This window comes from Mytilus galloprovincialis, chromosome 5, assembly GCF_965363235.1.
Source record: "Mytilus galloprovincialis chromosome 5, xbMytGall1.hap1.1, whole genome shotgun sequence".
Lineage (NCBI taxonomy): Eukaryota > Metazoa > Mollusca > Bivalvia > Mytilida > Mytilidae > Mytilus > Mytilus galloprovincialis.
In genome coordinates this window covers 6808741-6821799 of record NC_134842.1, presented here as the reverse complement: position 1 = coordinate 6821799, position 13059 = coordinate 6808741, and the positions used below count along the sequence as shown (strand labels likewise).

Genomic DNA, 13059 nt, shown 5'->3' with positions numbered 1-13059 from the left:
CTGGTTTTATAGCTAGCTTTAATTGTGTATTATTTGTGAAGTTGATAGGGTAAAAATCATCTTCAAAGAGCAATAACTCTACTGAATAAGGAGTCACAAGACTATGATGACTAATTTATAGAACTTGTCTTGCTGAACGTTTTTGTTTGTTTAAGTTTCTTTCTTTCTATTATAATGTTTAAGACATAAGGCAAAAACGCCAATAAAATTGGTAAAATCATCTACAAAGGCCATAACTCTATAAACATGATAAACAAGGAGCCAACTAACGATTTTGATGATGCAGACTTCTTCGTAGAAATTGTCTTGCTGATCAGTTTTGCGAATCAAAGTTTCTCTTTATCTATTACAGTTTAAAAAATAGGCAAAAAAGAAAACAAATACTAGTAGTAAAATATATCATTTAAGGGCAATAGCTCATATTAAAATTCGTCTGATAGTTTTGACTTATAGACAATTGGTAGTGCTCAACATTTTAAACATTTCAGCTCAGTCAGATTTTCTCTATTTGATGCAAGGGTGATACAGCAATTGCAAAACGGGTAGATACGATCTGTAATTAAATAATTAAACTAATCAAAAGTTTATTTAGAGTAACCATATGCCGGATGAACAAAAAGTGTGCCATTTATTGAAAAACATATGGTTTGGTATAACAAGAAAACTTCTCTAGTGTTCAAAAACATTTCTCACAACCCCACCCCACGCCCTGCTTTAAGCTCAGGATCCTCGCCAGTATTCATAAAGATTTCCAAAATAGACATAACTTGCAATTTACCAATATGTTCAATTTTTAGCCATGTCGGTCATTTTGGTTAGCAAGTCGTATCATCAGACACATATTCTAAACTAGATACCCTAATGATGATTGTGGCCAAGTTTGTTTAAAATATGCCAAGTAGTTTACGGAGAACATTTTTGTAAAAGTTAATTACTGACAACAGACAACGACGGACACCAAGTGATAAATAAAGCTCAGTTGAGCTAAAAAACCTAAACATTCATGACAGTTTATCGTATTTGTTTTATTGTTCTTTGTTTTGTACATAAATCAGGCTGTTAGTTTTCTCGTTTGAACATGTTTTACATTTTGTCTTTTTGAAACCTTTTATTGCGGACTATGTGATACTTCTTTTGCTCATTGTTGAAGGCCATATGGTGACCTTTAGTTGAAAACTTCTCGGTCATTTTGTCTCTGGTGAGGTAATTTTAGGTTTGCAGCACTGGTAAATGCATGATCTATATTTTTTTATATTAAATTAAGGTGTATTGGCAAACGCCTCATCATATATAACGTGAGGGTACCTAAATTGCACCTCTATTGACAGTATTTTAACCTACATTTATTTATGCTTTAGATAAAAGTTTTCATTATGCGTTTATTTTGTAGATGTATCATTACTTACTATATGGTTTCACCAATTTATTTTTGAATCCATATGGAATCATAGAGAATTAGTCTTTACTGACCCCCAAACCAAACTATCAATGATTCTGTAATGAGGAGTACCCAAATTGCATCTATGCTTAAATTTGCATCGTCAAAAGTCAAGTAACAGAGCATTTGTTTAATTTCTTCAAGTATTTTGAACAATTGGATATTAGTCCATGCTTATTCTTCAATTTTTAAGAAATGGATACTTGTAACATATTGTATTTGCTAATTTTAAAAAAGATGACGTTTTCGTACATTTTGCTTTTTCAGTAAACACTTCATCTGTTGATAAATACTGTAAACGTTTTGTGTATATCTAAATATTTTTACCTATGTTGAAAGAAGTGCATAGAATCAAATCATAAAAATACAAATGGTTTAGTCTCTAGCAAATCTTGTAAGATTTCCACTGCTTTTTTTGCTAAATAGGTGCAATTTGGGTACTTGGTGCAATTTGGGTACCGTGACGTTAGTATAAATACAATCATGAATGGTCCATTATAAGTCTAGATCCCAAGTAAAGGTAATAAACAGCTGCGCCATGAGCGCATAATATGCACGACGTATTGTTTTAAGCAATAACCATATATTGTTTTTGAGATACGGCGGGATATGTAAACCCCCCCCCCGTTTTTGTTTTTTTTTTACAAAAAACTAAATATCACTTAAAGTCATAAGAAACGAGTGACCGGTGAAAAATAATGTTCTTCCAATTCTTGAACTAATGCATACAAACATCCTAAACTTCGTCTTCTGTGCTCGAATTTATCATTTTTTTCGTGTAAATTTCGTATAATTGTCAATTTTTTTTCTCAATCGGTCAGTGTTGTGAAAATATGGCACGTAATTAAAGTTTGTGTTTTGAAGCCGAAGTTTAACGATTGTCACCTGTTTGTCAACAATTGACGAAAAATAAACAAAAAAGCATGGAAATTGAGCACGTGTTTAACATGTAAATTCAGATAATAGTTTATTTTAAGGACATCCATGCGTATTGTGGTCACCAGATTTTTACGAGATGGGTCACACTGAGGTCACCTTGCATACGGAAAATATGTCGGGGGAATAGCTTGCTGGGAGGAAGCTATTCAAATAAAGTAAACTTCTTCTAAATATGAATAAATTAAAAAATTTTCTTCAGAAAAAAGTATATGTACATAAGTTTTATAATGAAAACTATCCATTGAGTTATAAAAATCATATGCATTAATTTTTTTTGATTTGAGGTTTCTTATGACTTTAAATAAAATTTTGAATCAAAACCAAAAAGTATACAGATCTTTAGATTAATATAACAAAGAAGTGTGTAAAGTTTCAAGCAATAATCATAAATCATTTTTCAGATACAGCGCCACATGTAAAAAAAACTTCCCCCTTTTTTTACAAAATACTCCATTACTCAAAAACGGAATTTTGAATCATCACCAAAAAGTATACAAATATTAAGATTAATATAACTAAGAAGTGTGTAAAGTTTTAAGCAATAATCAAGAATGGTTTTTGAGTTATGGTGCGACATGAGAAAAAAAACACCCCTGTTTTAGTTACAAAGTGCCGTAACTCAAAAGTTTTAATCAAATTTTCACCAAAAAGTACACAGATCATTTGACCATCATAAGAAACACCTATATTAAGTTTCATTAAATTTGGATAAGTTTTTCTCAAGTTACTGTGCGACATGTTTACGCCGGACAGACAGACAGACAGAAGGACAGACGGACAGACAGACAGACAGACACTCGACATTTGTATACCATAATACGTCCCGTCAAAATTTTGACGGGCGTATAAAAAATTCAATCAATTCATGGTGCCAATGAAATAAGGCAAATTCATCAATACATTATATCTATTCAATACATCTAAATCTACTTTATTCTATATGAAAATAACAGTAAGAGGGATACAAAAAATACTTTTGAATCTTCAGTGTCTTTGTCATGTTTATTTACATTTATCTTTCTTTGTTCAAAAATCTTTTACACACATTACACTAGCTTTCAGTAATTAGGTTACATCTTATAGTTTGTTAGCTCCCTTCCTGGAATCAATTTCTTAAGTTTGGTCATTTTTGGTTTGGTTTTTTGAAGAAATTTTGGGAGGAACAATAATTTTCAATTGTCCAGATTTATCAAGACTGCTGTCAACAAGATATCTGGAAAACCTATAGTTTGGTTTTGTGTCGGTATGGTTTTCACCAGTCTTCATTCTTAATGGCTTATGGTGTGGCGCCTTAAGACCAATCGTTGCAGTCAAGGTAGAGATAGGCTCCAGTGTTTTGGTAAGACTATCGATGGTTTTCTCGGATAACAACACATTTCTATCTCCAGTCTCAGAGGTGTTCTCTGTGTGGGTATCTACTTTCTCCTCAAATGATTGACGATTGCCAACATTAGTTTCTCTATCTGTACATATGAGAATAAGATGTTTTCCAATGTCAACATTAATGTCTCTAACTGTACAGGAGGGAACAAGATCTTCAGTTGAACTTGCTGATGTTGGTCTGATAAATCTTCCTTTCTTCTGACCTAAGTCCTCACTCCCAAAACTCCTGAGAATAAATTAGAATCATGAAACAAAGGTATTGCAAAGTGAGGTATTACACAGATATTCCTGAAATTTGCTTTTCCTAAATAGCAAAGCAATTATATTGAACAAGAAATTAACAGAGACAAAATTTACATGTATATTGATCATGCTTATCATTTACTCAAAGTCTGGTAGCATTTTAACCAATTTCATTTATTTTTAAACAGCAGTGATCACAAGTGTCAAAGGATTACTTATAAAAAATTTAAACTACTTTTTGATAGAACTACACAATAAAAGGCTTAATAGATATCGTTTTTTATTAAGTTTTCTGTACTTTTTTATTATGAAAGTTGTGATTGTGTTGAGTTTCTATCATTTTTATTGTCAGGATTACAAACTTGTAACTTTGTTTAGATATTGATATAAAAAAAACAGCTAATCGAAACTTGGTTGGATGTGATCTCATCTCAATATGATTCATTGAATGTCATTTCTTAATTATGTATGAAATTTTTGGTTTTTGGAAATAGTAGCAATCTTTGTTAATGAATTGTATACAATATTTAAAAAGGAACATTTTAAGACTAATACTATAAATATTCATACAGGTTTGACTGATGATCATGATTATAATGATAACAAGAATGTGTCCCAAGTACAAGGATGCCCCATCTGCACTATCATTTTCTATGTTCAGTGTACCATGAAAAGGGGATAAAATCTCTAATTTGGCATTAAAATTAGAAAGATCATATCATAGGGAACATGTTTACTAAGTTTCAAATTGATTGGACTTCAACTTCATCAAAAACTACATCGACCAAAAACTTTAACCTGAAGCGTGACGAACGGACGTACTAATGAACGGATGAACGTACAGACGGAAGGACGCACAGACCAGAAAACATAATGCCCATAAATAAATGGGGCATAAAAAAGGGGGGAGTATAACGCTGTCTTTCAAAAAAGGTATAGGTCATAAAGCTAACAACTATCAATCACAAAGTATATGTTATGTTAAAAACAGAAGCAATACCGCAGGACAAACCAAAACCCATATGGAGGAGAACAGTAAACTGTTCCACTCTTAATGAAAAAAATGGTTTCTTTAATAGCTATTTAAAGGATATTTTCAGGATGGTGAGGTATTTTCTAAGCCATCATTTTTTTTTATAATGAAAACACAGAAAATGACAATAACAATTCTACTACCGGTAAATGTGATGGCACATCATCCACCTATCCTTTGAGACCATGTAGGCAAAGCATAATACCTGATACATAAAGACTCGAACATACCATGTATTAGATCCAGGGTCTATTTTGTTTGGTCGTTTCTTCTTGTAGAATCGTCTGATTAACATGAAACACATAACCAGAGTCAGTAAAACTGCCAGAGTCAGCAAGATCGTCTTGACCACATTCAAGTTACATTTCTGGTACCCAATCAAATCCTCACAATCATAGAACACAGAACAGGGATTAGGATCACATTCATTTATATCTGTCTGACACCACTCATCAGTATAACCACGGTCACATTTACAGGAATATTTCTCAAAACTGGAAGCTCGTTCAACTTCATTACATTCAGTCGAGGTTCTGTTCAGGCAGTTGCCATGGACACAGGGGGCAATTAAGATGTAAACATTGACCTCTATATTTTTGGTTGTGAATCTGGCTTGATCGTATCCTCTGGCTGTAAAAACTGTTCTCCCATAGAATGTTTTGTCAACTGAGAGACTCAGTTTTAACTTCTTTTTAAGTATGCCATGAAACTGAACAGGTTCAAAGGTAAAGTTACTGAGTAAAGTATTGTTAATTCTCATTGTGTAGTTTATTTCATTAATTGAAGGGTCAACAAAGTCAACATCTAAGAAAGTCACATGTCCTAATTCATACTTCTTTGTAACATTTCCATCCAATAAAATTTGAACTGAATTCAAACCTTTACCAGGAACTTCTACTTCTTCAAATTTTGAATCTGATTCAAACGGCAAAAGCAGTGGAGCATCATTTATAGGGGCAATGTTAATTGTTATATTTCTGGTAGCAGACAGTGGATGGAATGGGGGCAGTAGTCCTGTTTCTACTACTTTAACAATTATAAAGTCAGCTCCATTATAATTACTATCTGGAAGATAATAAACTGTTCCATCTGATGTAATGTTGGCTTGTCCATGGAATGGTGGCTGGAGAATTGTGAATTCAACATCATCAGATTCACTATCTTCATACTGTACAACCTTCTGTCCATTCTTATCCTGGAGGTCAGCCATGTCTTCACTCACAAATAGTTCTGATGTAGTGATACGAGGTGGTGTGTTTGGTGCTCTCCTAGACATCACCATTAATGACCACATTCTGGGTAAAGGTACACTGGTTGGTAATGGTACACTGGTGGGGGCAGATCTTTTCTTTCTTGTTGAAGTTGTCTTTGAGAATACTTCTTTGCATGCCTAAATTGATAAGAACATTTGTTTATCAAACACTGTTTAGAAGAGGCAAGTCAAGTTCCTACAATTTTATTCCACTAAGATTTCTACAGAATTGATGGATTTCATTCACAAATAATTCAAATAGATATACAAAGATGTGCAAATGACACAACTCTCCATCCAAGTCACAATTTGTACAAGTAATTCATTATAGGTCAAAGTACGATCTTCAACACAGGGACCTGGGTCACACCTAACAGCAAGCTATATTTTCCAAATAATATTTTTACATTATTATTTTTTAAATAAATTTATTAATTAAAAGGTTCATCCTGAATGATTTAAGTCAAAGGAATGATAAATACCAAGAGACCTATGAAACATCTACTAACCTGTGTAGTGAAAACTTTGTTGATGAAGTCTGTTTTATCTGTTACATCATTACAAGTGTCAGATGGGTGCTTCCATGATTCCTGAACTGTCGAAATACAAAATATCAGGCATTACAAAAGGGAAGTCATATAAAACATGTTTTAAAAGATAATTTGAGAAAATAACACGAGTATGAAACATTTGTAATTTATCAATAAACTTTGAAAAGACATCAAATTAGTGCGACTCATTCTAAAGATTTTATAAAATACGTTTGAACTAATATTGATAGTCATTGAAAAACTGATGCATAATGTTATGCATCATCACCAATGCTTTTGAGTTCAATATCAAGTAACTACTGCTGGTAGTTTTTGCCTTTTTGGTACATCTTAAGTTTTATAACAGTTATATTTGGTCTATATTATTAGCATCTTAAACAAAGTGTAAAAGTCAGTGTAGTATTGACACCAAAAAGAACCTATATATTTACCATGAAGGCAAAAACCTAAATTTTAATCACTAAACCATGAAAAGAGACAATTTCTTATTGCAAAAATACTCCTACTCAATATATATATGACTTACAATTATCCCAATAAACAAGGACAGGAATTTCTGTGTTTGTATCAAATAAACTGCTGTCGAACTTTACATTGATCCTGATTTCTGTCAAGCTTTCGACTGAAGTTGATGGTGATAAGTAAAACATCAATCCAGCATACTGCTTCAGTCTGGAATAAATAAAAGCTTGGATTGTCAATCCGTTTAAATATGAAAATTTATAAAAAAAAAAATTGCATCCCCCCCCTTATCTAAACATAAATGATCATAAAGATGTACATGAAACTTGTAAATTAAATTATCCTTCCAACTCATATGTTCATTGATCTAATCATAAAATATTAAAAAAAAGAAGATTAGAGCCATATCAAGAAGAGTTCCCCTTATTCATTTGTCAGAGTGATTGATGGATTTCAAGATTAATGAAATAAAACATTGGTATAAAAATTCACTTTACATTGAAAATTAGATACTAATTTAACCTAAACTACCAATTAATGGATATCTTATTTACAAACTACAGACAATGCACTATGTATAACTGTTAGCTATTGCTCACTAATGACACCTTAGCCTGAAGCATTTTGTAATAGGTTTAAAAGCAGTACATTTGAAAAAGCATAATATGGTATAGCATGTTTACATACAGACTGATAACAAATTTCAGGACGCTCTTATTTGTAGTTCTGTCAGTGTCAAACATGGCCATTTTATCAATTCTTTTTTTCTCCACAGAAAATCAAGTTGATCATATATTTATAGCAACAGTATTCATTATTAAACGCTTAATATTTTTATTGTTAGTAAGTGATTAGAAGTGTTACACCTTGATTACACCACATTAGTACATATAAACATTCTATATGGTGTAAACATTCATGGACAATTTCTGAAAGACTTGTTTGCAATTAAAAGACAATTAATTACATTTTTACTGAAATAAATTCTCTTTTTATTTTATTGTGTTCCTGATTTGGTTAGATTTATTTAAACCCTGTTTAATTTCGATCATTATTACAGAATCAGTATATGTTAAGGTAACATTTGTGAATATCCATGGAATATTTCAATCCATTTTCTTTTAAAACCATACTAGCCTTCAACACATCATGAATAAGCATCTATACTTGACCATATAACTAAACTATTTCTAAGAAAACTATATGTATCCTCCCACCTAGTAAGAGGGTCTATAATATATCTTACACTTGACCATATAACTAACCTATTTCTAAGAAAACAATATGTATCCTCCCACCTAGTACGAGGGTCTATAAGATATCTTACACTTGACCATATAACTAACCTATGTCTAAGAAATCTAGATGTATCCTCCCATCTAGTACAAGGGTCTATAAGATATCTTACACTTGATCATATAACTAACCTATGTCTAAGAAATCTAGATGTATCCTCCCACCTAGTACAAGGGTCTATAAGATATCTAGTATATTTAGCTGAGGCTGCAGTTCCATAATCAGCTGTTACATCTGTCTGGTTTAATATTCCTGCCAATATGGTCACATTTATACCTAAAACAATATACAATATATATAGTATGGGGGTCTATAAGGTATCTAGTATATTTAGCTGAGGCTGCAGTTCCATAATCAGCTGTTACATCTGTCTGGTTTAATATTCCTGCCAATATGGTCACATTTATACCTAAAACAATATATAATATGTATAGTATGGGGGTCTATAAGATATCTAGTATATTTAGCGGAGGCTGCAGTTCCATAATCAGGCCTAAATTAAAATATTGTTTGTTTGCCCTTTTCCGACCCTGGTTTTTGCAACAGGGTAGGTAGGTAGGCATAATATTTTATGTTATAGATACAAAATCTGCATGATATCATTTTTGTCTGTATTTCTTTTGTTTAAGTATTATTTTACTGATCTTTACTATTATTAAAGTTACTGGGACTATTAGTATAATAGTCCCAGGAAGTTATGAAAAAAAATTACCATGTAGAATGTGAAGTTAATTCATATGCACTACTATCTATTTTCAAATATCAAAATATAGGGCTGTGCGGTATATTTTCAACATTTATATGCCTTGAACTTTTTTAGAGTTTTAACTTGCACTAATATTTTGTACCTTGTACGCTTAACACGACCTAAAGGTTTATCAATATCATATATCTCCCTTGCATGATTTGTGAAACAGCTGTACAATGTGCAATCTATAGCATGTTTTATTCCGACATTCTACCAATTTTATCAAAATTTGAACTTAAATAAATCAGAGACGATATCTGTGAAAGAAAAAGAATATTTGACTAGAAAATAAAGCCACTGCCCAGCATCATCCCACCATCATCTTCATGCAACCAGTTAGAAGAGCTAATAGTAAGCATTTGTCTTATTATTTACAACCCTAGAGACTGAGTGTTTAAGTTTTTGTGTGTCCAGGTGTTTACAATAAAAATCTACAAGACTTGAAACTCAATTGTCAGATATTTTACATCCCATTTAAAAATGGTTTGTAAGGAAAACTTGGCGATTTTACTGCCATTCATTCTCCAATTTACAGGTATTACTCACTTTGGTTCATGTCAGATAAGAATAAAATGTCAAAGTTCGAAGGCAGCATGAACATAATCATCCTGATCTACGGATCACCAAAGGACATCCCTACATAGGAAACAACATCCGTTAACAAAATATTTTGAACACATGTAGATGATTTTGTATTGGACGAACTTTTTTAAATGAACCCTGCTCTTCAAGTATAAAGACAAAGGGCAACGTTCGTCATATTATGATTTTAAAACTTTTAACATTGATTTCAATCAAATGCTTTGAATCTCTAAATGCAAGTGTTCAGGACAAATGCTCACATGATACCAAATGGACTAAACCTTATACGGGGAAGATAGAACCTGAGGATTCTGGTAATTAAGTTTTGAGCAGAAAATACAAATATCAGATTTTCAGTAGCAACAAAAAAAAGTTAAAAATAAAATATTGCTGGTAAATACAAATAAAAGATTTTCAGTCGGAACAAAATTATAGGGTCAGTCGGTAAAGGGCAAACAAACAATATTTTAATTTAAGCCTCAGCTGTTACATCTGTCTGGTTCAATATTCCTGCCAATATTGTCACACTTATACCTAAAACAATATACAATATATATAGTATGGGGGTCTATAAGGTATCTAGTATATTTAGTGGAGGCTGCAGTTCCATAATCAGCTGTTACATCTGTCTGGTTTAATATTCCTGCCAATATCGTCACATTTATATCTAAAACAATATACAATATATATAGTACGAGGGTCTATAAGATATCTAGTATATTTAGCTGAGGCTGCAGTTCCATTATCAGCTGTTACATCTGTCTGGTTCAATATTCCTGCCAATATTGTCACATTTATACCTAAAACAATATACAATATATATAGTATGGGGGTCTATAAGGTATCTAGTATATTTAGCGGAGGCTGCAGTTCCATAATCAGCTGTTACATCTGTCTGGTTCAATATTCCTGCCAATTTCGTCACATTTATACCTACAACAATATACAAATCTTTATAATTCAAAAAATCATTATGTGGCTATATATAGCTACACGACATTAAAATATCATTTCAATGGCACCACATTATCTACAGAGGTAGCAATGATACCGTTGACATGTTTAACAAAAAGACTGATTTTCTATTTTAATTTCAGAATTAATTGAATTGTCAATGCGTTTAGCAAGTAATAAGGAGAAGATAAGTTTTGTCCCCTTGAACTTGAAGTGTAATTAATTTCTTAATTAAAGTCTTCAAATGGGCATTAGCTAAGAATATTTAAAATACATAAGTGTGTTGTAAATTAAATTTGAGAATTTGATTCAAATTGGTAAAAGATTAACTTTACAGCTTATGCCCCATAAACATATTATGTTCAAGACCTTATTTAATAAGATATAATATTAGTTATTTTGGTGTAATCAGGGGTAAACATAATTTTACACTGTGTTGAAAATTTATACACCTTTAGAGGAGGAGGCAAGAGGGTGTATGAATTTTAAATACTGCTGTAAAATTCTTTACACCCAGGATTGCACCAAGACAACAAATTATTTTTGATGAAGCTATCTTCTACTTATTTCTACACCTGGGAATCAATTAAAAAAAAAATCTTATGAAAATTCACAACACATTTTTTTCAACACTGACTTTGCTGTGCATTGTCAAATATTATTTTTTTCGAACTTTTTAATTTTTGAGAGTTTTGGAAAATTTGATTCTTTGTTTATCTTGTTTTTATTTTTTCACAATTAACATTGATTATATACTTTTTTTTAAATTCAATTTTTATTTTGTATTCCCCAGTGATATAAGGTGGGGTGTTATTATACCTGGGTGATTAACCCATCAAATTGCAAGATTCTTGCGTCATAAAAAATAAGTATTTATATTCTTTAATTTTGTCTGCCAAGTTTGCTTCAGACCTTCAAAACTCTCGCATTTATTGAAAACATTATAAAGTTCCAGTCTAATAGCTATATAAGTCTTATCATACGTTCTCTTTTCCCATTAAAAAACACAGATTCAATATTTTGATTGCATATTTATGATCATTCACATATCTGTACATGTGATATAGCCCAAGTGTGCTGATGAGGCATAAACCATCAGATACAATTCAATCAAAATATTTCCACCATACCTTTGATAATAATATCAGCAGATACTTTGGTTGTAGTATCTTGTAACAGTATTTCTCCATGAAGCTTGCTACTTTTACGTTTTCTTTGGTCTGGTGTTCCCAATTCCAGATCAGAATCTTTAGTGCCTGAAACAAACAACCAAAATCAGCTCAAATTACGGATGAAAAATTTTCATGAAAATATTTATTTTATCAATGACCCAATTGTGACCTATAGAATAAGATAAATACTGGTTTGAACTAACATGAGCAACACGGAGGGTGCCACATTTGGAGCGGGATCTACCTACCGTCCTGAGCACCTGAGATTACCCCAAGTTTTTTGGCGGGGTTCGTGTTGCTTAGTCTTTAGTTTTCTACGTTGTGTACTATAGTTTGTCTGTTTGTCTATATCTTTTTTAGCCAAGGCGTTGTTAGTTTATAATATTAAAAGTGTGAATGCCCCTTTGGTATCTTTCACCTCTCTTATAATGCAAAACAGTAAATTTTAACACTTACCATTTCTCCCGCCATCAAATCAAGTCAGTGTATTACAGATTATGAATCCTTCCAATAGTATTAAATACAAGTACTTGTATTCTTTTGTTTTCAGTTTTGAATATATTCATGATTTATATTATTTTTTTTAAGTGCAGATTTGTTAATTGCATTGAATAAATTACCATCATTTGGTACTAGGAAGAGTAATGTTAAATAAATAGTTTGAGGTACTGAAAATTAAACATGAAGTAGCCTTAATAATGAATATGAATTTATGAATACTGTGTAGATAAAAGTATAATTGTGTACATTTTACTACACATTGTACCAGGAAAATTATCATCAAAGTTTGCTTGACTTCTGTTTTTTATGGAACGATAATTTATACTTAAGGTTAGCATGTTATCTTAAGACAGCTAAAATCATAATACAATTTCATTAATACCATATAACTGAATTTGTTTGATAATGAGTTTCACATTACCATACTGGCTGAATATACTGCACACTTTTATACTTAAGATAAATAAATGGTAATAGACGAGGTATATTATGCATAATTATAAAA

The 13059-nt window shown here is 31.7% G+C and overlaps 1 protein-coding gene across 1 annotated transcript; it reads right to left on the bottom strand.

The window, feature by feature from the left end:
• Nucleotides 1-3266: 3266 nt before the first annotated feature.
• Nucleotides 3267-8700, bottom strand: LOC143075037 (uncharacterized). Its single transcript, XM_076250274.1, has 5 exons — nucleotides 8648-8700; nucleotides 7366-7511; nucleotides 6798-6883; nucleotides 5267-6426; nucleotides 3267-3986 (listed from the first exon to the last, which is right to left on the bottom strand). Exons 2-5 carry the CDS (start codon nucleotides 7487-7489, stop codon nucleotides 3491-3493), a joined length of 1866 nt encoding a protein of 621 aa, XP_076106389.1. The 5' UTR covers nucleotides 7490-7511; nucleotides 8648-8700; the 3' UTR covers nucleotides 3267-3490.
• Nucleotides 8701-13059: the final 4359 nt, after the last annotated feature.

What these genes read in the sequence shown, in the direction of transcription:
- LOC143075037 (XM_076250274.1), bottom strand. Translation starts at nt 7,489, where the DNA reads ATGTTTTACTTATCACCATCAACTTCAGTCGAAAGCTTGACAGAAATC. An exon ending in CCTTGTTTATTGGGATAATT is followed by an intron (nt 6,884 to 7,365) that starts GTAAGTCATATA and finishes GTATTTCGACAG; the next exon opens with TTCAGGAATCATGGAAGCAC. An exon ending in ACAAAGTTTTCACTACACAG is followed by an intron (nt 6,427 to 6,797) that starts GTTAGTAGATGT and finishes TTATCAATTTAG; the next exon opens with GCATGCAAAGAAGTATTCTC.